The following is a 26924-nucleotide window of genomic DNA, read 5'->3' as shown; positions in this document are numbered from 1 at the left end:
CAGTTACCTGCAGTTGTGGCAGATCGGTCACAAAAATGAGAAAAAGTAAAGGACCAAGTACTGATCCTTGCGGAACACCCACATTTATATTAAGTTCCTTAGAGAGATACCACCATTAAATTTGACAACCTGGACACGATTTGATAAGTAGGAACGAAACTACTCAAGGGCAGTTCCTCTGAAACCATAGAGCTCCAGTTTCATCAGCAGCACTCTGTGACTCACGCAGTCAAATGCCTTGGACAAGTCACAGAATACCGCTGCTGCAACTTCACCAACATTCAGTCGGTTGTACAGGTGCTCTAGAAAGATAAAGATAGTATCATTTGTGCTCACAGACTCACGAAAGCCAAACTATTTAAAAATGAAACCATCCTCACCTTAACGAGCCATTCCACTATCTTGGCTAAAGTAGGCAATAACGCTATAGGTCTAAAGTTAGAAGGACAGTCGCGATCGCCACCCTTGTAAAGAGGAACAATCATTGCTCTTTTTAAGCACTCTGGGAAAACTCCAGACATAAATGAAAAGTTAATTCACTCGGCAAAGCAACAAGAGGTAAAGCAGAAAATATTTTAAGAGAAAGCCCATCCCAACCTGATGAACTCTTATTCTTAATATTAACCATTAACTGTTTAAGCTCTTCTATACTTGTGGGGGCAAAAAAGAAAGATTCGGCTACTACCACATTGCTGAGATAGCTCCTGGGATCTATTTTTTGTGAGAGATTGGCTGCAAGGTTACTAGCAATATCACAGTAGAAGGAATTGAGGACATTGGAATCTAAGGTACTTGGAATAACCAAGACATTATTTTTGCCCCTTAGCTCATTTAAAATCTTCCAAGACTCTTTTGCTCTGTTGGAGGAATTATTTATCCTCCGTCGAAAGTAGGTCCACTTAGCCATTTTGATTGATTTTCTGTAAATCTTGCGGTATCTGTTATAATAATTTAAAAATGTTGCATTGTTCATAGCGTATTTCCTAATGTAAAAAAGAGAGCGCATATTTTTCCCAGATACTCGTAAACCCTCAGTATACCAAGGTTTTCTATTTCGTTTCTTAATATTAACAACAGGAAAAGCAGTGTTGTTTAATACTACTTGATGAAAGCTATGCAGTGGGTTAACAGTAGTCAATACATTATTCCAACTTGACATATTGCAAAGCAAGGAGAATTTGCGGAAATTAGCTCTAGTATAAAGTATATCGCGTGCAAACTTATTCTCATTAGCTGCACTATTAAGCTTTACTAATCCCACTATTGCCTCATGGTCAGACAAACCGGCATTGATTCTTGTACACTGATTTTCGTGTTGGTTAAAATTCGTACAAAAGTAATCTATCAGTTAGGAAGAAAATGCTGAAATCCGGGTTGGCTGATCCACGTGCATTTTAAAATTAAATGAGTTTAACAGATTAAAAAGCATTCGATTTGACCCATTAGATTTATCTAAAAAATTTACATTAGGATCGCCAGTCAGAATCAACATCGCATTAACCGAAATTTCACTTAAGAGGATCTCCAACTTTTCTAAAAACAAATCTAAATTACCAGATGGAGATCGATACAATTTTAACTTACTGCTAAATACAATAGAAAACTCGCACACCTTTTCAATCAATAGATGATCAAATCTGTCAATAGTAATAAACACAAATTTAGTTAAAAAAGCTTTCTCTAACATAATAAGAGTACCACCATGTGTATATTGCTTGCGTGAAAATTTGGAAATTAGTACATAACCAGGGATATCAATAGGCTCGTCAGACCTCAACCAGTGTTCAACAAGAATTAATAAACTAGGAAAGTTAACCGATTCTAAAAATAGTTCCAATTCGCTAACTTTTGAACGCACACATTGAACAATGAAATGCTTGATTATGGTGGGAGTTTCTATTAAAAAAGAAGATCCAATAGCAAGGGTGTCTATAGATTGGTCTAGTTGAGGCATAACCGAAGACCTACCTTCGATCAAGGGTGTATCGCTGATTATCCCACTATTGCTAATACCTAAAGATGCTAATACTAATTTGGATGACAGAAAAGTATCTTTAACATATAAAGATAAAAGTTTGCACATAGATTTGGCAGAGTGACGGTACCTACAATTTTGTCTGACATCAGTAATTATTCTCACAGAAAAGTTACGGTTACAGATGAAAGAATTCATAAAATAAATTGTATTGTAATATCTGCTTTTTGAGCACTTATTAAAATCGCATTTAATACAAACAATTACATTAGTTATCCTGCCCTTTGATAGCAAGGATTTTATTTGGGAAAAAGATGGCAATGTACAAGAAAAATCAAGACAAACAAATAGTGGTTACATAAGGAATTTTGAACGGAAAATGATGACAAAATGTAAAATTAAAGAAATACCTCTCTAATTAATCTAAATTAAACGGTGCTCAATTCGAACATTTAATTTAGATAGGTATTTCTTTAATTTTGTTCAAAATTGCTTATGTAACTACTAAAAATGCGTTCTTTTTGATTCTGCAATAAAAAATGGTGGTTTCCATTTAAAAAACATATTGATGTAGTACTGTATAATTTATTTCCACGTAGAAAAACCCTAAACCAAATATTAAATTCGACGGGTTCGCCGGGCATTTTTTTCAGAAACGGTCCATTTAATGTTTATTAAATTTATCCGCTACTTTACGGTTGCACGCTGTATGTCAAAGTCTCTGAAGTAGAGAAGTAGAGTTTTTTGATTTGAAAAATGCTGATTTTGTATCGTTAAATAATTTCCTTGCATCTATCCCAACCCAACCCAACCCACTTTGCAACAGTGTGCTGGGTAGCGTCCTTAAAATACATATGGCACCAAACTTACTGACTCCTATTTAAGATTTTAACTATGACAGACGAAAAACAATGAAAAACACAAAGTCACGGTCTCACAACATTTACTTAAAGCTACACGTGTTTCGCTCTATTCAGAGCATCATCAGGCCTTAAAAAGCCACTAACGTTGGCAAAACAGTAAATAAACATCGTTAACTTGTTTATTTACTGTTTTGCCAACGTTAGTGGCTTTTTAAGGCCTGATGATGCTCTGAATAGAGCGAAACACGTGTAGCTTTAAGTAAATGTTGTGAGACCGTGACTTTGTGTTTTTCATTGTTTTTCGTCTGTTGTATACGTCGGTCTCTTTGTGAAAAATGGATGAGATTTTCTTATTTTAACTATGATGTAAGTACTATAGTGGTATCAAAGTAAATATTGGCCCTACTTCAAATTCTCTGGATGTGTTTGAACTGTTTTTTACGCCCAATATTCTGGACTTTATTATTCAATGTACAAATGACTATGGTGGGGCATTATTCGTTACTTCCAAATCCAAAAAAAAGATCCAAAAACGTAATGTTTCGGCCTGTTACTGTTAAAGAGATGATGCTATTTTTAGGTCTATGCTTGCTGGAAGGGCAAATATCTACTTCTAATATGCGTCATTAATTTTCGCACAAAGATATGCTTTATTTTCACCCTATATTTGGCTATATGATGTCGGAAAGGCGATTCGAGCAGTTGCTTGTCCTCCTCAAACAAAGGGTAAAGCAAAAGTACAACCTCTAATAAATAGATTATTTTGCAATGTCAAACAATCTATATAATATATGTCCCAAGTAAAGAACTTTCACTAAGGAAAGTCATTTGCATTTTCGTGGTCGACTTGGGTTTGAAATGTATATCAACGACAAAAAATTTCGATATGGGATAAAGGTTTTTTGAGTCTTCTGACTATGGAATATGCGCTACTATATATACAGTAGCGCAACAACCACTAATGATTCAAGTAATAACAAAGTTGGGGCTCTAGTACCTAAAGTTGATGAGACCTTACCCTTAAAGGGACATGAATTGTTCATGGACAATTACTGTAATACCTTTGAGCCAAAAAAAATTATAATAACCATATGTATGGAGTTGACCGTCTTGATCAAATGACTAACTACTCATCATCACGAACATCAGTTTGCTGGTATAAAAAAGTCATTTTTCATCTTTTGGATATACAAATATGACAGCTTTCAAAAACCTCGGCAATGCCTAAACAGGAAATAATGAGTTTTTATCTTAATAATCATTTTAATGAAACTGAACAGCAAGTTTCCAATATTATTCTTAAAATAAAATCTAAAGTTTTTGGAATTGATCAGGTTAATATAACCTTGGTAATAACCCTCTGTTGTCAATTTATAATTACACATTTAACTAATACAATAAATTTATGTATAATAATATAATATTATGTATAATAATTAAATGTTAACTTTTGTGACTCAATTTATGGTTATCAATTCATATCAACCCATACCTTGATAATGAAACAAAACGTCGAATTCAAATTGTTCAAAACTCCTGTCTAAGACTTATTTTGGTATATAAAGACGCAACAGCATTACTTATAAGCTTATAGATGTAAAATGGTTAGATATGGTAACACGTAGAGAACTACATTCAGTTTCTTTTTATTATAAAATTTAAAAAAATCGCACCCCATAGTACCACTTTATTAAAATTAAACTAAGAACTTCAGCACTTCATGTGAACTTAACACAAAAATATCTTGTTGACATTCCAAAACATCATAAGGAAATTTTAATGCTGCCAAGCTGATAAGTAAGTATCAAATTAGTGATTTAACACCGTCAGTCCGCACATTTAGAAAAAAATGTTTGTTTAACATGTAACCTATTTAATTACACAATATGTAACATAACCCTGCATTTATAGTGTCATCTCTTCTTTACGCCTTTTTTTCTTTCTCCCTCTGTATTTTGTAAATACATTCTTATATATATGATTATATAAAAAAAAATCATAAACAGTTTACTTCGTGGCTTCAACAGCCCCTACACGGTGCGTGCAAAATATATATGCAATCAAAAAATTTCAACAAACATGAATCATGATAGCCACAAGCCAGCTATTTATAATTTAAAGATAAAGTCAATTATATTATCATTTTATAATGCGACGAAGCTGCGTTTTTTTATTCACTCATCCAGTTGGAGTATTTTTATTCAAAATGATTTTTTCAATTAACAATTTAATTGAAAAAATACTGATGTCTTTAATCTTAGCTTGGCACAAATTTTTGTTTTATGAAATTTACCTCTTTTTTGAGAAACAGGAAGCAACCCCAACTTTGTTCTTGATAACTCTTAATCTAAAATAAATTTTCTCTGTGGCGTTATATACATATGTATTCGAGTTCCTAAAAATATATAACTGGTTAATGTCAAAATCAACTATACGTGTTACAAATGGCTTTTTATCGATATTCAACGAAAAATATGTTTCCATTTCTTTATGTTATTTTCAACAAGTTGTTCCATTGGCAATTCTGTATAATTTTTTAGAAATTAAAAAATATGAGCAGTTTTCAAAAAACTAACTAAAAGGCTAATATATTACATGTAATAAGAGAAAATTTGTCACATCAAACTGTATATATTTCCGAATAATAAATCACAAATATTCGCTTTGTTTTCTATTAATTTAAATTTATTACTGCCAACAAAATATTAATACTATTAATAACCGACTTCAACTTTAACATATGTATATTCAATATATAACAAAAAAATCAACGTTCAAATTATAAATTTCTCTAAAAATAAACTTCGTATATAAGGTTTAAAACCGGCTTTTCCTATATTCTTAAATATATTCAGTTTAGGTAGACGCAGATTTGTGGTCCTCAGTTATGCTGCTGCCATGAGTTGAGGGCAATTGGCTATTTTACACCTGTCTCTGGATTCGTAGTAATCAAACAAAATTGGTTTCTGACAAAACTGACATTCCTAAAAATACAAAACATACGTAAACACTAAGCTTTACTGTGTTGTTTAGTCTGATTTAGGTAGAAATAAAAGACTATTAGATAATCAAACTTATATTTGGTCTCTAATGAAAACTGATGTAACGATGAGTCACTTAATAAGTCATGACATTAGTCCAGTTTTCTTAATATTACATACCTTTTCACACTGCATACCAATAAATGGTAAACCCAATCTTTTCCAAACTTCTCGTAAATCAGAAACCAACGTATCCATCATATCCTTTGTATGGTGCGGTGTAGGAGCCAACCTAAGCTTCTCCTGACCCCTAGCAACAGTTGGGTAATTAATAGCCTGAATATAATGTCCCTTTTCTTTTAGCAATGTATCGCTGATCGCAGCACACTTGAGAGGATCGCCAATCTTGATCGGAATAATATGACTAGGAGTATGTTCCACTGGGAAACCATTTCTAAGGAGGCTATCTCGTAGGTAATGCACATTTTCTTGATGTTTTTGACGAAGGAAGCGGCCTTCTTCCGAGGCTAAAACTTCAATAGCTTTTATCGCCCCTGCTAGTACTGTTGGAGGTAAACTTGTTGTAAATATAAATCCGGCCCCGTAACTTCTTATCATGTCGATCAAATTTGCATTACCAGCTAAAAAGATTCCAACATGTAAAACTGTAATCAGCAATAAGTTCGTTACAAAACTCACCAACATATCCACCAATATTTCCAAATGCCTTTCCTAATGTTCCAGAAATCATATCCATTTTATGCATCATGTGGTCTCTCTCCCCAATGCCGGCACCATGTTCACCATATAACCCAACAGCATGAACTTCATCCACAAACGTAAGGCCACCATATTTGTGCGCTATATCGCAGAGATCTTCAAGGGGACATACGGCCCCTGTCATGGAATGAACCGTTTCAAATGCTACTAGCTGAAAATCCAAAAAAAAAACACACTGAATATTAGAGCTAAACCTTCAGTGTTACTTGCTCACCTTAGGAATTCTTTTATCGACTTTTTGAAGCAATGATTCTAAATGTTCAGGATCGTTGTGCCGAAATATGTGTTTGGGAACTTGGCTGTTCTTTATTCCCTGGATCATTGAGGCGTGGTTACCCGCATCAGAAAAAATGTGACAACCTGGTAGAGCTTTGGCCAACGTAAACAGCGTGGTGTCGTTGGCTACGAAGCAAGATGTAAATAAAAGAGCCGATTCTTTCTGATGCAGGTTTGCCAAAGTTTTCTCTAATTTTTCATGAAACATTGAGTTACCCGAAATGTTTCTGGTTCCTCCTGCGCCTGTTCCAAATTGTTCCAATGCTTTACTAAATCAATGAAAAGCAATCATTTTTATCAAATCATTTGAATAGTATTTTAAATTACAAAGTTTCCTCTAAGGTAATTATTTTCTACAAAAAACCCGTTTTTCATTAACCCTACCCTTGCCCCCACAACTTACCAGTAAGAAATTGTTTTCAAAAATTATTGTTATCTAAAATATTACACATGAATAACAGCTGCTTTCGTCGGTAATATCTAATCTAATAACACATATAAGATTGCATTTTATATACGAAAAACTGTGATTTTTCAAATGAATTTCTTACTGAGCAAAAGTTTGGGGTGGGTGGGGGGGTTAAGGGTTGTGTTGATGAAAACCAATGTTTTTACAAAAAATATATTCACTATATTTAATTTAATAACACTGTTTATTTAAATTTGTTATAATTTTATATATAAAAATTTAGTTTAAAAACAGCCTTATTAGATTGGATAATATGGATGAAAAACAGAGATTTTTCAGAAAAATTTAATTAAATTTTGAGATGTAATAATGGAGTTTAAAAACTAGATATGTAAATTTCGTGTCAATTTTTCTAAATGCTGAAATTTTCTCCCTTTTGTAACCAGAATAATATATGATATATGTATATTCTATAGTTCAATAAACATATTTAACGATAATAGGTAATATGTGATGTGTTGCTTGAGATGTTTGTATAAGGGCCTGTAAATTTTTAGACCCAGACCCCATTTTTCTCTCGGCGGCCCTGCGCTTTTTTGTTAGATACATTCATTTATTGTGTCAATTAAGATTCTAACTATTATCAGTCGAAACCATACTACACACCTTAAAATTTTGGCTGATGCCATAGTACAATTTACGTGACCTTTTAAACAGGCGCGTAATTGATTTAAATTACATAATCTTTATAAATACATAAACTACTACTATTTCTGTCCTTGTTTAAATTCAACCAAGGTTTACTTTCTCTAATGGTATATTTACCTGGCCTCATATTTCACAGCTGGATGACATGACATTCCTAAATAGTCATTTGAGCACCATACAGTTATTGGTTTCTCCCCAAAAGTATAGTCAATTGCTTTTGGGAACTCTCCAGGACCAGCTAAGCGGTTAACCTTTTTAAAAATTCTGTAGGAATGTTCTTTCTTCTTTTTCATAATTTGGTCATGAAAAAATTGGTCATAAGCAAACACATCTGTAATAAATTTATTATAAAGAATACTAGTATAATAAGTATAAGAATACTAGTATAAGAATATAAAGTATATTTTGTTAAATTGTTACATAAGTTTTAAGCATTGACAGGGGACTGACACAACTTATTGGGTAATGTTTTAAATAAAGACCTTAAAGGTCCTTGATCTAATGTGTCATTTTGTGAATAAATTATAGATTGGGTTGTTTTTCTGGTGTTAATCTAAATCTATTTCACACCTAGACTTTGTTTGATAATTTTATCAGCTTATTCCAGAGAGACAATGTAAACTTTATATATGTTTTCAACCACAATAAAATTAATCAAAAACTAATTACCATTGTTAGTGGTTTTTGTCTGAGTGGATACCTCAATGATATCTTCTTGCTTCAGCTCTTTAATTGCACCAGATACTTCGTTTAAAAATGGACACTTTGTAGGGGTTTTGGTTAAGGTTTCTAAAAAAATCATGTCATTATAAAAGTACTTGACCACAGAAAAAGTCACTTACCTTGGACTTCACTGTTTCTTGCCATCTGGTTAATAGATTTTGAAAGCACTGGGCATTGGCTGCCATACATTTTTATTAAAACTGGGGCATAGTTTTTCACGTAACTTTGACTGAGATTAGTCAAAAAAGGGCAAGCCATATTTGCAGCAGTAAAAAGACCTAAATTTAACAAAAGAAAATTATGTAACCTCAAATTTGCAATTAAATACTGGCTTACCTTACCTGTTATGCAGTGACTTGAAGAAATATTGGCATACGCGTTCAACAGACCTGCCTGAAATTATATAAGTATGAAAGTACAGTGTTAATTGATATTTTGGCAATGTTTATATATTTGTTCTTTGCACTTTCACTTATAATTCTTGGTGTATTTTGACTTGAGGTCTGTCAGTGATGTTGCGCTGACACCGACCGAAAACAGACTAATCTTATTTGTGCAGTGCGCGAGTGTGGGCGATAAATGTTTCATAAGACCTTGGACAAGTTATCAACTTTTATATTTAATTACTATCTGTGGTACCTAATCATCATTATTACCCCTTTTGAAATTAATGACACAGCGAAAATTATGCTGTGTAACATCAATACAGACTAAGGGTGTTTTAACATTTTGAGTTAAATCCATAAAATGTTTTTTATATTTATTATAGTATTTTGCATAAATAAAAGCATTTTATTATTTTTCTTTAATACTTTACATCCTATTGATTCAATAAGAGACCATAGAGACCACTGGGGTGGAATATTATGTTCCCTTTTACAAATTCGACCCTTCTTATATAAAGCTTTAACACACAATATTGGAGGGTTAGTTTAGTAACAACTGTTTCGATTTTCATGTAGAGTAACCATAATATATTTCTAAGATAAAATAAGGTTGGCTAATAATTGTATTATAATTAATATTAAATAACTATGAAATCCCTTATACAAACTTACGATGAGATTATACGTAGACGTCTAGCAGGTACCTACGCGTGAAACGTTTTGAAGTACTAATGAGTTTTATTGAATTTAAATACTATTGATATAAGGAACATGATGTTTTTATTCTGACGTCATTATTACTGGCTTTTTTTTTACCACAAACGTGAATTCTATTATTGTATTTTTTTATAGTAAAGATGTGGTAGTAGTTAGTACAAGTATTATTATGCCTTTAATAACAATTCACTTATTTATTTTTGACTTTAGAAAATATTCTTAACATACATTTTTCAGTCCTATATGGTTGGAACCTTTAGTGTGACGCTCAAATTACGAGACAGTTTTACCACCAACCAAAACTCTTTATTTTATTCTCGACTTCATGAGAAGATTAAAACTGTGATTAAAACATTTTATGTTTAAAAAGTCAGGAAAAATAAAAAAATAGAATTCTCATAAAAACTCTCCAGTTTTGAGGAATAACCCCTAAATATTCCAACAGAACTTTACGAAATTTATTATTCTCCTAATATAGATGAGAAGTTAAACATTTTTAATTCAAATATCAAATATTTAATCGACAAATTTGCACCTACAAAACAAGTCTTTCACTCCATGTATAACCGATAACATTAAACTACTTATAAAGCTAAGAAACAAAGCATATAAAAAATATTTGAAAACTAAAAGTGGTAATTATTGTCTCCGGTACTATCGTAATTTAAAAAATGTTACTCAACACGCTATTATGCGTGAGAAAAATGCTTATTTTCGCAAGTTATCTAAAACATCTGGAAAGCCCTTTTGGGATACAGTGAACAAGTTAAATATTATACAAAGAAAAAATTATTACAAAATACTTGCAGCAATATCTAAAGCAAATTTACTCAATGACTTCTTTGCTAGTTCTAATAAATTGAATATGACACTACTTGCAAGGAAAAAATTTCCTTCTATTAAAATAACAAAGTTCTCAATTTCCCCAATTTACACTGAGTTTTAATCTTATGGATGAGATTACTTTAAAAGATATTATAGCTTTAATTATTACTAATTTTACTAAAAAAACGGAAATGATGGATTATCAATAAGAGATGTAACTTGTTTTTCATTCTGTAGCAAACCTCTTCTCAATATTATTAATTCCTGTATTTTAGAAAATCAAGTTCCAGACTTATGGAAAAGCGCTATCATTAAACCATTTGCAAAAGTCCCAAACCCCAAAGAACCTAAAGATCTACGGCCTATTAGTATTTTACCTGTTTTGTCTAAGGTTCTAGAGACACATGTATAATCAAACTAATTCATCATCAAATTCTTACAAAATTATACCTAGTACAACCACTTGTCTTGCAAATCTTCTGATATCAGGCATTATATATGAGGAACAAGAGCAATTAATAATCTTATGTTTACTGCATTTCAGTCAGAAGGTATTTGACACTCTAAATCATAATATACTGCTAGCTAAATTACATTTCTTTGATTTTTCTAATAATTCAGTTGCCTTTCTAAAATCCCACCTGACCAGCAAGTTTCAATGCGTGGAGATTGATTCTCACCCCTTATATTCAAAAACTTTCTTTTTCAATTTATTTCTGTTATTCTCATTATATGTAGCTGATATGAAAAATATTATGTCTCATACAGATACGCCTGGCCTTCTGTACATAAATTGTTCTCTTTTTAAATAAAGCTTTCATGAATCGAAAGATAAAAAAAAGAATTGAAAGAAATATTTAAAGGTAAGTTTTTTTTAAGGATGTATCACTTAAAAGTGCCTCTTGCAGGGGGACTTTTGAGAAGCGGTTTTTATAATCGAGATGCATTCACATCACACCATTTACATTATATGTACATTTGTTTTGTAATTTTTGGTATTGGCAAAGAAACGTTTTGAATTTGAAAAATAATAAATAATTATTATTAATGTTGAACATTTTTCAAGAAAAATGTATATTTCATTCAGATAGTTTAATACACGAAGAAAACTTAAAAAAAGATAAGCTTGAAAATCTAAATAATGCACATATAGGTGAACCAGATCTCTTCAAATACAATTACTTCTAAAGCGACTCTATATAAAATCTAATAAAGAAAAATACAGCAACTTTAGACTTGAAATTAGGCACGATATAGCTCTAATTCCGAAATCATTATTGTACTTCTCAATTCAATTATGGAAAAAGCCGAATGACGTACTTACCTTTGATATCATTTTAAAATTTCAGTGTGGACGTGACACGTTTATATCAATTATTAAACTGCTTGGTTGCTTTCACTATTTAAAACTAACTTTCATAAAATCCAAAGGCGCTCGTTCATAAATATGGATTTGGATTGTTTTATTATTTGCAAATCTGATGAAATGACGCTTTAATGCGTGTGAAATTACCTATAAACATATTAATAAAAAAACACACATTAACCACTAATCGTTTATTGACAAATTATTTTAAAATGACATTTGTTATATTATTCATCGTAACATATACAGTGTTCCATGATCCATAATTACTTGGAGGTGGGTCAAAAGGCCTCATTAATAGTTTATTTGACGTATACATTATATGCTTAAGTAAAATATTTCTAAAACCTCTATAACCTCCACTTCACAGAAAGTTTACTCTGAATTTGGAGTATATAAAATAATAGTAAATGTTCTAACGTAACATTTTATTTGTTGCAATGATATGCGGTTTATTTAAAATGTTATTAGAATTCTATCAAATTCAAAATGGCATATATTTTATATGTCTTATTTCAAGAAAGGTGAATATTTTGCAATTAATTAAAATTAAGCAAATGGAAGATGTATAAACCTTATCTTTTCACCTCTAGGAATGTTTTTTTAAGTTTATCGGGCAAGTAACGACTTAAATGTATGACTCAATTACCATTTTGACAGGACCTATTATCAATTAATCTGCCTGCAAGTAATTATAGGACACCACTGTATATTAGCTAAAATTAATAAAATTAAATACATTTCAATATGAAAATGTACTAGGTAATATTATTAGTATTATATACTACAGGCAACATCTAATCTTCTTAAAATACATCACTTTATTAATATTTCTTTATAAAATTCTAATTTAGAACAGACAAAACGTGAAACGACCCCATGGACCAACCTGAATACCCTTCTCTTAAACTTGACTAACCACATATGTCTAAGGAACTGGCCTAAACCATGAATTATTTAAAATTAATATTAGTCTTGGCATTAGCAACAATTATATTTTCCATGAGGTATTTCATAAAGGCACGCGATTTCTCGTCGTATGAGTCCGGTTACACAGAGCACATATACAAACACTTAGAAAACCTTAAGCCAACCTTTTTTTTTTAAACTCAAGTGCAAACACTTATACGTTTAATCTAGAGAAAGGCATAAGTGACAGTTTGACTTTTTGGATGATAGTTTTTCATCCAAAGAAATTAATCTGAAAGTATGCGGAGTTAAGTAGATAGTAATTTTTATATTAATTGAAATGAACCCTCTGTTTATTAACTATTTTTGTGATACATTCTAATTACTTCTTAAAAAATTTAAGAAAAATGGATTTTTGGTTATCTATGTCCTCTGCAACCTGTGAAAAATTCGGCCAAGATTTCATAAGCATTTCTGTGTATGTGTAATAGGACTCTGCAACTTACAGTTATTTAAAAAATATTTACTTCTGGACATTGCACAATAAAATCTAAGTCTTGAGGCTCCACATAAATTAATTTTTTTTTAATATAGAAATTTATAACTGGTTTTAATACAGGGCTAATAAACTTGAGGTTTTTACTGTGATGTTTACTATTGTGACATTGAAAATGGTCTTTTTAAGTCTAACATTAACATTAATAATAACAACAAAAGTGCTTGAAACAAATAACAAACAGTTAAAATATAGCTTAATTAATAAATACAGTTTTGGGGCTTGGTAAAATTTGGGCCTACTTATATCCAGGTATAGAACAGTTTACCTTCAGTATATGAAAGTGACTAGCTGAGTTTGACATACGGCAGTATTTGCTCACTGTCACAATAGCACATATTAAAAGCTATATCTTTAGGGAAGTCAGCACTGACTTCTTACGACGTTTATCTAATAACGAATTATTAGAGTTTTCCAGGGGTTTCATCACAACTTGATCATAATCAACACGCATTGTAGCTAAAGATCTAGTCATTTCTTCTTGTACTTCTGGCCACATTTCTTCACCTTCTTTCAGTAATCGATTAGTGTGAAGGGGTGTCTGAGGGACCGCTGTGTATTGCTAAAAAACAGATATTCATTTTTCATGAGTCATAAGTGATTTAGGATCCTGAGTATCTTTAACTTACTGCAATCCATCGATTGTTCATCACTTCATCAATAGTTAGTCTTTTGGCAGGATCAATATTCAACATTCCATTGATCAGATCTTTTGCATCACCACTGACATTCTGCCATTCAGGTAAAGGAAAAGTAAACTGACCAGTTTTAATACGCTTCTTCATGCCCGGTGATATAGCCAAACCATGATTGCTATAAAATGGTGGAAATCCACACAACCTAAAATTATAACCAATTTAATAAATATTTAGGGCCAGGTTTAAAATATTACTTACAAGATATACATAATGACACCCAGTGACCAAATATCACAGCTTTTATCATACTTTTCTGGTCCTAGTACTTCAGGAGCTACAAAAACAATTCCATTTATTTATTACAAATTTTTAAAAGTAATCATGTCAAGCAACTCACCAACATAGTAAGGAGTGTAGCAAGGTGTTTGGAGTGTATCTTTATTAATAGTCTCCTTGGCAAATCCAAAGTCAGTCAGCTTAAGTACACCATAAGTACCTTTTTTTGAATACAATAAATTTTCCGGCTTCAAGTCTCTGTGAGCAATGTTAATATCATGCAAATACTTAACTGCTACACATATTTCATTCATGACTTGTGCTGCCTCTAAAAATGTCAAATGCATGAATGCAATATATTATAATTAACTTATGTTTCAATATCCAATTATATTACCTTACCTCTTTCTGTAAATGCTCCTTCAGGTCTATCTTGAATTCTTTGAAACAACTCACCACCTTCCATGCTGAAATGAATCACTTGCAATATATTTTTAGAAAATAATTAACACATTAATGCAACATACATCTTGTTCTTCAAAAGTGTTTGCAGCATTTTAAAATAATTTTGAGAAACTTCTTTTAAAACAATAGCAATATGTAATATACAACAGTAATACTGAATTTTCTTACCATTCCATTACAACTAGCAAACATGTATTGTTGTGGTATTTATTTTGGTAAACATCAATAATGTTCACAATATGACGACATCCACTGGCTCTCCAATGTAGATTAACTTCCCTCTTTGCCTTTTCACTCTCTACTAATATCTAAAGAAATATTATAATCTTACAAATGTGCATTAAGCACCAAATAATTATGATTTTTAAGAAATGTTCTGACCACAGACACTATGGGGATTATCTGATAATAGATTGTTATCTAGTACTTACCTTTAAAGCATATTTCTCTCGAGTTTTTTTATCGAAACATTCAACAACTTTTCCATTAATCCCAAGACCCAATACTTGCTTAGTGATCTCATAATCAGTAGTAATGGGATTGGTTTTTGGAATTAAGGGTCTAATAGAATTAAGCGGGTTCATTTTCTGATTTCACAACTTGTAATATGGTGCTTATGACTAATTGCTTAACAATTTTAGAGGACTACAGCTCAGCTAAAAAAAATGTTGTTAAGTAAACAAAAATATTTGCATTTTATACTGTGAAGCAAATTACCAAATCAATATTGAAGAAAAAAAATGGTAATTACCAAATATTTTTTTTTAGCCTTGAATGAAGATGATTCTATTAGATGTTTAGAATACAGGTACCTGCCTGCTGGAAATTCCTGGAAGGACGATGTTTATAATATTCCAGCAAATAAAAATCACGTACAACCCAAAGTGTTTTTGTTTGTTTTGTGCGTGCACGGTGCATAGAGTTTTAGTAATTTTAGTTTGAGTTTATGTTATTGGCAGGTACTAAAGAATTTTAAGTAAAATGCAAAAAAAGCAATAACATTGGATGTCACTGATGATCACCACCAACTGAAGTTGACACTATTGACAAGGGTGTCGTATGACACTTTGACTCACACTTGATAGTGAACACAATACAATGTTGCCACATTAGCAATAATTTATGCGTCACTAATGTGTTAAGCTCGCTACAGACGAAGGGCAGTTCGCGATCTGTTATGCGCGATTTGTTATAGTTCGTGTAATTGATCAGAGCATACATACAGACTGTACGTAGTTCATCGCATATTGCGCAGTGATGTGGTCCATGTTTTTCAGCTTAGCTGCAAGTAAATTTCCAAAAGCGATACATTCGTCAATCTCTTTTCTCCCTTCCTGCATTTTCGCCGGAAGATATTGAAATGCCACTTCCGCTCTTTGATCAGAATCATTTGTAAAGTTTTTATCTTCTTTGATGGGAATTGCTTTGGTGATACAAATTCCTTTTTTTTTTGCTCGGTTATCAGGAGCCACATCTTGTTCTCTGTTGGCTATAGTTGTCTGTTGTATATCGACAGTATCTGCATTTCCTAGAGACTCGGGAATAATATAGAGTCATCATTGTTCCTATCCTATTCATTAGATTTCTCTTTGTTTGTCTGAAAATTAACAATGATTTAATTTATAACAGTTGTAATTGATGTAATGAACGTTATAGTCAAAATCCTTTTTAGCTGGTGCGTCAAAATTATACGGAAGTAAATATACAGGGTGATGCATGACGATATGTTCATACCTTAACCTAAGGTTGCATTAGGAGTATACAAGATGTTTTTAAACAAACGTAAAAAGTCTTAATATTTTCCAGTCTGGGCCAGGAATTACATTTTTTGTTGCACCAGTGATATGGTCTTGTAAGGCCTTACATTCATGCAAAATGTTATTAACATCTATCACATCGTTTAATACATAGGCAAAGGGATACTAGGCAAAGAGATAATTTTTACATATCTCCCTGTATGTCAGATTAAGAAGCTTTTCTTTCAACGATTTAAAGGCATCACTTTTTTTATTTCCATTTTTCTTCCCTTCGTCACACACACAAGTTGTTAAATTTCATAATTTAAATCCAGTACGCGTTCATCAGATCACTAGAATCCTCCGGCCATTGCTTTTAATTAAGTGGACATTTTATTTAACATATCGTTTTAGATAATGATAGGATCTTGAAACCTTACTAGGAAAAAAAACATCAGTTTAAAAAATATGTTTATATAATATAAAAAATTTCTTCATAAAATTAAATAATAACAGATATATATTTTTAACTATAATAATTAATATAATTTTATTTATATTAAAAATGTCGAAGAAATGTTGTTCTTCCAAGTATCCTTTGAGCATAATGTCAATTAATAATTGGCCTAAAAAGATTATACAAACCATTAAAAATTCTACATTTGCTTTCCTACTTACTCTTGGTTATCCAGATAATTTTCCAATCTGGTCTTATTTTTGGCATAAAAGTTTGCTACTTTCTTTACAGAAAAATCATAATCGTGTCCTTTGTCATAGCGTACGTAGTAGAGCATCTAAAATAAATAAAAAGTAATAAATAAAATTTATTAGGAATATAACCACTTACAGCAACTTTGAAATGGTCTATCCAACAAGCGACCACATCAAATACAGAAAGAAGATGTTCTTCAAGCCTTGGTTCTTGCAAAATAAAATCAAATAAACGCAAAAGGGAATTCGTACATTTTCTGACGTCAACTTCAAATTCCTAAAATCATAATTTATGTTAGTTAATATATTAGTAAGTAGTAGAAGTACAATAAAATAGGACCGTAATTCTAAGATAAAATTAAAACGTATATCGAAACAATACAGATTTTAAACAAACAAGACATTCTTTGTTGTGAGGGTTACATTTCAATTTTAAATGAAACCTAAATTAGGTAAATTACAATATTCTTTAATGCTTTAGCAAGGATTTTAAATTAAGAACATTCAATTTTTTTTTCAAATAGTTTCGGGTCAAGTTCTTGTTAAATTGCACTTGGAATTAAAAAGTGTTATGGCACAGTACCCTGGACCAGTTTGGCATCATTTTAGTCTTCAATATGCGCGAATTATGCCATGTCTGTTTCTGATTTAACTATGATAATGTTCGTTAAAACTCACGAATATATTAAATATTTTCACGAATATATTAATATGTAAATATTTGTTTTGATATAACAGAGATTTTTAAAAATGTACTGGGCTGAGACAGTCAGTATTCTTAAATTTGTAAAGCCTGTAATCATCCCTAAAACCAAGATCCTCTAAAATAAAAGAAGAAAGAAAGAAAACATGTTTATTTATAAAAACCCAGAGATACAATATCTATATGGATTCAGCCTATGATCACTGCTTATCAATAAATTTATCTAAACAACAGAGTGTAGAGAAATATAAAGGGCAATAACATAATGCAAATCTTTGGTATTATAGTAGAACCATAATATAAATTAGGAATATAATAGAAAAAATATAGAACACCTAAACATTTTTAAAACAAAAATAAAAATAAATGCAGGTGGGAAGAATGGCATAAGAATATAGTAAGTTTACTGTGATACAAACATTTTTATTCTTCTTTTAAAGTAGCCTGGTGAAAGATTTCTGCATTCTAAAGGAATTGTATTATAAATTTTAATTTACACCACTACGGTAAATACTATGTTTTCCATACTTTGATGAGAAAGATTGAAGACTCAGCATATAATCTTCTTTTGCCTTTTAAGTTCACATAAACAAGGAACAGGATTGCAACTAAGATTAAGCCCTGTGGCACGCCACCTGTGACATTTAAGGTGGAACAAGGAGTAATAAAAATAAATTGCTTTTGATTTGTTAGATAGGCCCGAAAACATTTATGGTGATCCACGTATGCCAAGAAGCTCCATCTTATATTTAAATGGTTTTGGGTCGTAAGATAACGAACCAGAAGAATTCCTAGAATGGAGTAGAAAAGATGAGAGTACAATAAATAGAAGTAAGCATTTATCAAGACATTTAGGAGATACAGTTTTAAAAGTTTCTTAAAAGGAACAAATTTTTGCTCAACTTTCCGCTCAATTGAGCTATGTGAGGCTTCCAAAGAAATCGTGGATCTAAATTAACACCCAAAAATCTTATATCATTTTTACCCAGACCCTCGTTTAAATTTGAGAGGTCCTTTATAGAAAATACAACCCTTTTAGTCTTGTCAGTGGTTATTTGCAGCAAACCATTTTTCTGCTCTAGCTCATGACCCCGGAGTCACCAATACTCCAAAACTCCTATAGAATCTTTTAGATTTAGATTTTAAACATATTGTGGTGTCATCAGCGAAAAGTGTATATTTCGCCTTATGGTGTATTGCGGGGAGGTCATTAATATAAAGGAGAAAAAATAAGGGCCACAAAACGGATCCTTACTGAACCCCAATATCTAAAACACTTTTTTCTAAATAAATTCCAAAAACCCTACTATTTTCAAGCATATGATATTTATTATCTTTGTATCTAGTTAAGATATAATATTTTATTGTAAATTGGGCAAATAAACGATTTATTATTATTATTATTTGTTCTCTACCCTTTAAAAAGGATGATGCCTTGGTTAAATCGCATAACACTGAATTATATTTAATGTTTCGTATCAATAGCAAAAAAATTTATAAAAACTTAAATCTTCTGAGATTACACACTACAGTTACTATTATATAGCAAAGAGAGGAAGATAAAAAAAGGTCCTAAAACTAGAAGCTCTTAAAAAATACTCTTACCTCATATTCACGGAACTGCTTAACTTTTCCTGTTTTGTGAAACAACTCCTTGTCAATAAATTTGTATACGTCAGCGTAAAAAGAGATTCTGTAATTGATATAAGGTCGTCGTGACATTACTTTAAACGTGTACATAAAATAAGTAAATAACACAAAAAAGTTGTCATCTACTTTACGCCTCCCGGCGACCAAAGAATCTACAATGATTGCATTTGAAAAAGTAATTAACATGAATTACAAATTGATTACCAATGATTGTACACATTTCAAGTAAAATATTAATCCGGGTTCTAGTTTGTATAGCCCCGAATAAAAATCCAATTAATACTTTAGGATAATGCAAAAGCTTTCTTATTGAATGCAACTCCTCCTCAAAAAGCCTTGATATTGGATGTTCATCCCACTAAAAAACACGGTTGAAGTTAATTACAAAACATGGCCTCATTATATATTAGTCAATATTCTTACTTTTGTGTACCCACTCATATAAACCAATGTCGGCATGAAGTATCGCCCTATATCGTTTTTATTTGATACCACAAATCGATCTTCCAATGCAACTTTCATAAAATCACTCAAATTATGTGATGCTAATCTATGCACAAATCTTATAAAATTTTCTGAATCCAGCATAATCCGACTTTCATGCACAAGTTCCTCAAGTATCATAAAACACGTTCTCACAAGTATGGTGTGGGTGGAAGTTAAATGAGCAAAACAGAATTTTATTATGTCCTCAAATTCCTTGCTGATGCTAAAATGTTTATAAGTTTAAATATTTTCTTAATTTTCTAACCAGATAACATACTCAGATGCAAGTAAATAATATCCTTTAATCGTAGTAAACTGAATTAGGGGATCTTCTACCTCAATAGCCATTTTAAAAAGTTTAGTAGCAGTAGCAACATGTGACCGTTTCATCATGGCAAGAGTTCCAAAAAATGACGTCAGCTGAATTAGTAATTCTCTATGATGTCTTACCATTGCTAAAACAATATAGCGGAATTGAAATAAAGCTTCAGAGTTTTATTACCAACTTTATAAAATGAAGAAATATAGAGTTTTATATTTAGACCTTACCAGAAAAACTTCTAGGGTCAAGCATCACATTTACTATAATGATTAAAAGTTGATCCGATGGTGCTGCCTTTAAAGCAATACAAAGTTCAGTTAAGTGCATAACTGATCCCAAAAAGAATTGATCTCTTGTGACATCCTTATATGCCCTCTCGCTGGCCAGTAACAGCAAATCTTGTTTCCTTTGTGTTTCATCTGGCAACTGAAGAATTTCTCTCAATAAGTCTATTAACCCCAGAGATGGCTTTATATTTGCAATATGACTTTCTTCTGAGTATAGACCATGCCATAAATATGCATGAATTGTGTGAAATTTACGACCATATTCTTCAAGACTATATTGGCCTTTACTGACTAATATCTTTCTAAAAGAATCAATAAGGAAGGAGGTGTCCAAACCTAAAATCTACAAAAACATATAATAAAAACTTACAATGACAATTAAAACATGATGCTTTCTTACCCCATCTAAATTGGTTGCAATATAGTCAGTCAATACCTCATATTCCTTGTATTCAACGTAATTAAGGAGGCAGTGTAATAAAATAGGATATCCTCTTTCTCTGAACTTGAAATTCGCGATCAAATGAGAAATATGGTCATATCTGATAAGATTTCGAAACTTTGGTAAAAGTATTTTAAAATCGAATTCCTCAGACAAAATCATATTTGAATATTCTTCTGGTCCGTATGTCTTTCCGTTTGCCTCTGATGTTGAATTGAAAATCATGGATTTATACAAATGCTATATAATAATAGTATACTGTTAATTTAGTATCCAGTCTAATATAATGGTAAGTAAAAGAAATACTTGATATTACATAATTTGTACAGAAGTTTATATTAATGTGACAGAGCTTATAATATAATATAATTTTGTTTTTTTTTGTATCACAGAATAACAGTAAAGGAACAAGGAAGATCTTACCTGTTGATATACACTGGCAGTATTATCTGGATGCATAGCCATTTTAAAAAATATCTGTAAAATATAAATCCTAGCTGGACAATCAGGTTTAACAGTCAGTTGTAAAAACAAATCGTGCATATCCGGCAAATATGTCTGCATGCTATATGGCGTCCCATCTTTAGAAATTAAAAGTAGAGCTTCACATGCCATGTTGTCATCCACTTTACTTATGTGAACCAGCATCTTAGATAGGAAACTTAAGATATATTTGTTTTTATTTTGGGGTCCAACATCTATGTCACGTAAAAGTTTCACCAATACATACAAGACACTGTCTGTTGGTAGATTAACAAAACTATCTGTCTCATTAACCATCTAAAATTATATTTCATAGATCAAAAAATACTTAAGAAAATAAAAAATTATACTTGAAAAATCCTTAAAACCAAAGGGTTTTGATGTAGAACAGAAATCATTCCCACAATTTCTAGCGCTTTCTCTTTTATGTACTTCTGGGTATTTAATAACTGTGCAACTATATTTTGAAAACACACTGCGAATAAAACGTCTAACTTATCAAGGTTATTAGGATGTGGGTTTTTCAGCATGTAGTAAACAACATACATTAAGTTACAATAGTAACCGTAATGGTTTTTTGACTGCAAATATTTGGGAATCCGATGTAATACTTCTTTGTATAGTTTTTCATCCAAGGAATTTATTATATGGATAACACAGTCCTAAAATAAAATAGAATCCAAGTCAAAACTACTGATGATAATGGACTTTGGTTGTGTGTAAAAGTTCTATGAACACTAATGTAAATAACTTATAGGGATAGATGTTTTAAAACTACTTTCCCTACATGTCATGTCATATGAGATACTATACTTGGTTTTTATGTCAAGCTCTAGATATGGAGGTTTATATTTATTTTGGTATGTGAATGGACATAAAATAATGCACTAATTATGAGGAGCTTGTGCTTAATAAAGAATGCTTTTAAGTAATACATAAATAAACTAAGGGGAGAAGTGTCTTTTCCTTAATTACCGGACGATAAGATTCCAAGATGAGCTATTTTACGCATTTTTCACATCTAGTGTCAAACCCAACACAATCCAAGTAGGGTAATATAACACATATAATAATAAACATTTCTCATTACATTTTGAATAGAGGTGAAATAGGTGTCTAAAAAATTAATTTATCTAACAAGTAGTAATGTTTAAATATTTCCATTGACAAATTTTTAAGTTATGTGAATTTTTAATTTTTTTGTAAACATTTAAAAATGTTGTAGTAAGTGTCTCATCAAATAATATAAAGATCCTAAGTACAAACTTTTAAGAAGTTCCAATGAGAAATATTTAATTCATGAGCATTTTAAGACTTTTTTCAAAAGAATTTTTTTTCCAAAAAACTGTTAATTTCTTTACTTTTTAAGAAAATGCTGAAAGTGATATCTAATAAAATAATTTTCAAGTTTTTTTGTTGAGAAATTCGTGTTATGAGCAGTTTGTATTTTTTTTTGAAAAAAACATTTTATTATCAATAGTTGTTTTTTTATTATCATTTTGTAAACGTTATGAAAAACGCGGAAATATGTATCTCATCAAATAATGTAAAAAACTTTAGTACAAACTTTCAAGAAGTTCCAATGAGAAATTTTTAATTTATGAGCATTTTAAATTTTCTACTTTTTTTTCAGAAATGCGGTAATTTTCTAACTTTTTGCAAACATTTTGAAAAAGGCTGAAATAGGTGTTCAATAAAATAATTTGAATAATCTAAGTACATATTTTCAAGTATTTTCATTGAGAAACTTTTAAGTTATGAACATTTTTTAACAAATAACAGGGGCAGTCCTACGTGGAGCAATATGTTCAGAACGATTTGAACAAAACTGAAATCATAAAATATTTTTATGAAATTCCATTACATATTTTAAGTTTGATGTAAATTCAAGTAAAATTACCATTTTGGTGAATTTACACTATTTGCTCGAATAATTTTAAATAAACCAGATTGTTTATACAAATAAATAATTTAATTTAAACAGGCAAAAAAGCGATAGCTCTATTCCTGGACTTGCAAAAAGCGTTTGATACCGTATCCCATTCCCTCCTCATTAACGTCCTCGAAAGAATTGGTGTGCGGGGACCGGTTTTGAGCATCTTTGAGAATTATCTCACAAGTCGTACTCAATTTGTCAAAATAAATAATATATTAAGCTCTCCCAAAAAAATTAAACATGGCGTGCCTCAAGGTACCGTTCTCGGACCAATTTTATTTATTCTTTAGATAAACATGCTTTGTAATCTTAATTTGGGTGGGAAAGTTATAGCTTATGCTGATGACACAGTAATAATTTTTTCGGATAAAACTTGGGATGGGGTGAGAGAAAAACTTAAGGTTGGTTTCAAAAAAATTAAAGATTTTCTGGATACATTCAAACTAAGTTTAAATATTTCTAAAACATATTATGTAGCCTTTTCACTTACAACAGCAAATAGATCAAATTTTAGCAACATTAAAATAAATGATAACAATTTAATAAAAGAGCAAAACAAAATAAAATACTTAGGAATTATTTTAGATAATAATTTAAAATGGAACCAAGATGTTATATATATTACTAAAAAAATCAGATGTCTAATTTACAAGTTTTATTTGCTTAAACAAAAAAAAATTAATTGTAGTGTATAAGGCACTTGTTGAACTGTTGCTTAGGTATGGTATGTTGGTGTGGGGTGGTATGTACAGTATGAATATGGAACAGTTAAGGGTTATACAAAATTACATAATTAAAATCATTTTAAAAAAAACAAAACTCAACCCTACTTACATGTTATACTCAAAAGAAATATCTAATATTAGAACATTATATGTAATAGAAGTTTGTAATTATGTCCATTTAAATAATAAATTTAGTTGCAACATCATATCACATAACTATCCTACAAGAGGTAAATCAAACCAACTACATAACTCTATCTTATGTAAAAATACTATGCAACAACATTTTGTAGATTATTTAGGGCCGAAACTTTACAATTTGTTACCTCACAATATAAGAACTATAGAAATCATGGGTACATTTAAGAAGAAATCTAAAGAATACATCTTATGTAACATCTTAAATTTTTTAGAAATTTTTCAATAATAATTAAAAACGATGTACCATTAATCAAAATTAAGTTTATCTTGTGTATTATAAATTTATTAAGCACGTTAGAAGTAACTAGAGCGTTTAGAAAATAAGGCAATTGCTGTAAATTTTAGAGTATTTGTTGTATTTTTCAAGCACATACAGGTACTGCGTATCTAGGTGCTAATAATTATATAGCTTTTCTATTTTGTTAAAATTTGATGTAAATTACTTTATGTTTCTGTTTAAATATTAAATAAATAAATAAATAAATAATTTATTTCCTTGAAAGAGAGCATAAAACGTCTAACATAAAAACAAATACACAATTATGTAGTGAAGGTAATACAAGGCAAAAATTGCATTTTGTGACTGTCCGATGAGATAACAAAGCACTACTTCCCTTTTATGCAGACCTTTTTAAAACATAAATGAAAATGTCTAGTAAGTTTCTCATAAATTTCATTCTTTCTAAGAAATTTTCCTAACCTGAATTATTATTACCATATAAATGAATAACAGCAAAACTTACTTCAATGTAATCGAAATCAGGCATTCCAAATATTTCAAATAAAGAGTCTATAAAATACTGTAACTTATTTGTATCCTCAATTTGAGTAAGCATCACTGTTGTCAAAAATTTTCTAGCAACCAGAACTGCTGCCTTTCTTTGCTGTGTTGTAAGCTGTGAACTTGTCCCTCTCCTTAGACACCTCAATGGGCTTTCCATGATGTATTTTAGCTCTATTGGATTTTCTTTGATGTTTATAAATTCTTTCAAACAATTTAAACATAGTTTGACAAGAGCATCTAAAAGATATATTTCAATAACAGAAGAATTAAAGGAAATTACCCTATAAAAACAATTTATGAAGTGCCTGTGGTTCTTAAACAAATAAGTAATATTTCATGTCAATAACTTACCACTTTCAGAATCATCAACTAAAGCCTTATGTTTAATTATATTTGCAAAGACGTTGGTTGTAACCTCAACTACTGTGGTAGCAACTTCATTGTCTGATGCAAATTTAAACAATAGCTCAATTAGAAGCACCACTTCCTTTTGTAGTACCTTATCTTTTTTTGTGTGCTTGTTTAGCATCCCCAATATTACTAAAAAAATATTTTCTTCATAATAAAGCTGACCGATCCCAGAAGGAATTAGTAAAATTTTAAGGTAAAGTTGAGCAGAGAGTAATGAAGTTTTTATTGGAATTCTGTCCTGGCTTCCAATGCAGTAATATAGGAAAGTTTGCAAGTATCCTTTAAGAGATCCATCTATGGTTCTCAAGTCCTCTTTTATGCAATCTTCAAACTTCTGATGGAGCTCTTCTAAGTACATTTCTGTGTCGACAGGATAGTGAAATGCATAGTCAATGACTTGATCTGATGAAACAGAACATTCTTTTCCAGAAATGATTTCCTTCCAAATGGCATTTACCATGGCTTTATTGGGTAGCTTTCGAAAATATTGGGCAAAAGTTTCCACAAAATTTGAACTCATTGTTGATTGTTTATAATGCACCAGGATGGATAAAGAGGCTAGATCACTTTGTCACTAATTTAAAACTTGTCGCCATTCTAGTCTAGATTCTCGTTTAAGGTTTTTTCGCTTTAAATTCTGAAAAATCTTATTCTATGAACTTTATAAAGAAAATTTATGCTTATACAAGCAAAACATAATCAAAACCTAAAATCTAAACATAATAATAACTTACACACAGCATATTGGACCGCGGTATTGCCAAACAATTAGCCCATAAATGTCGGTATTGACATATTATATTTTTAAGTTAAATAATGTGTAATTTTCTATAATCGATCTCTAGAGGTAATAGTAATGCAATCTAATATAATTTTCTAAATACTCCAATTATTAAAAACCTGCACACACCGGCTTAAGAAGTTAAAACATATGGCACCACCGCGGTATATTATGCTGTTCTTAATAATTATTTATTTTGCCCCCAAAAGGCGGCAACCCACTTTACAAATGGTTTAATTTCCCCGCGGTAGTAAGTCATGAAATGGTTAACTGTTAACCAAATAAAGTTTATTTCATCTCTCTAGCTCCAATGGATCGCAAGTTATTAAGCTAAGACTGTGAGCTTGACTCAGCAAGGCTCTGCTGACGTGAGATCAAATTCAACGGACCATATCTCCTAAACAGTTGATCTT

The 26924-nt window shown here is 30.9% G+C and overlaps 3 protein-coding genes across 7 annotated transcripts; all 3 read right to left on the bottom strand.

Annotated features, from left to right (window-relative positions):
* Positions 1-5449: 5449 nt before the first annotated feature.
* On the bottom strand, positions 5450-12021 carry LOC126748649 (5-aminolevulinate synthase, erythroid-specific, mitochondrial). 3 transcript variants are annotated; one of them, XM_050458006.1, is made up of 9 exons: positions 11968-12021; positions 9057-9108; positions 8835-8993; positions 8662-8781; positions 8110-8323; positions 6814-7144; positions 6519-6750; positions 6000-6460; positions 5450-5822 (listed from the first exon to the last, which is right to left on the bottom strand). In XM_050458006.1, the coding sequence occupies exons 1-9, from the start codon at positions 11977-11979 to the stop codon at positions 5724-5726; spliced, it is 1680 nt and encodes a 559-aa protein (XP_050313963.1). In that variant the 5' UTR covers positions 11980-12021; the 3' UTR covers positions 5450-5723. The 3 variants fall into 3 exon arrangements, with proteins under 3 accessions (XP_050313963.1, XP_050313965.1, XP_050313964.1); XM_050458008.1 differs by lacking the exon at positions 11968-12021 and adding an exon at positions 9774-9849; XM_050458007.1 differs by lacking the exon at positions 11968-12021 and having other exon boundaries at positions 9052-9272.
* Positions 12022-12185: 164 nt separating this feature from the next.
* Positions 12186-15902, bottom strand: LOC126748650 (MAP kinase-activated protein kinase 2). Of its 3 annotated transcripts, none has more exons than XM_050458010.1 (8): positions 15571-15902; positions 15285-15509; positions 15022-15161; positions 14791-14855; positions 14510-14716; positions 14371-14446; positions 14104-14314; positions 12186-14036 (listed from the first exon to the last, which is right to left on the bottom strand). In XM_050458010.1, the coding sequence occupies exons 2-8, from the start codon at positions 15435-15437 to the stop codon at positions 13821-13823; spliced, it is 1068 nt and encodes a 355-aa protein (XP_050313967.1). In that variant the 5' UTR covers positions 15438-15509; positions 15571-15902; the 3' UTR covers positions 12186-13820. The 3 variants fall into 3 exon arrangements, with proteins under 3 accessions (XP_050313967.1, XP_050313966.1, XP_050313968.1); XM_050458009.1 differs by having other exon boundaries at positions 15605-15902; XM_050458011.1 differs by having other exon boundaries at positions 15666-15902.
* A 1145-nt stretch (positions 15903-17047) lies between these two features.
* LOC126748930 (uncharacterized) lies at positions 17048-26449 on the bottom strand. Its single transcript, XM_050458473.1, has 13 exons — positions 25671-26449; positions 25279-25556; positions 22024-22335; positions 21614-21970; positions 21149-21430; positions 20689-21091; positions 20417-20594; positions 20077-20362; positions 19858-20011; positions 19609-19805; positions 17437-17577; positions 17268-17383; positions 17048-17215 (listed from the first exon to the last, which is right to left on the bottom strand). The coding sequence occupies exons 1-13, from the start codon at positions 26248-26250 to the stop codon at positions 17200-17202; spliced, it is 3300 nt and encodes a 1099-aa protein (XP_050314430.1). The 5' UTR covers positions 26251-26449; the 3' UTR covers positions 17048-17199.
* Between the last annotated feature and the right edge of the window lie 475 nt (positions 26450-26924).

Source organism: Anthonomus grandis, chromosome 22 (assembly GCF_022605725.1).
Source record: "Anthonomus grandis grandis chromosome 22, icAntGran1.3, whole genome shotgun sequence".
In the NCBI taxonomy this organism is placed as follows: Eukaryota; Metazoa; Arthropoda; class Insecta; order Coleoptera; family Curculionidae; genus Anthonomus; species Anthonomus grandis.
The sequence above is the reverse complement of the archived record's forward strand: the minus strand, read 5'-3'. Positions and strand labels throughout refer to the sequence as shown.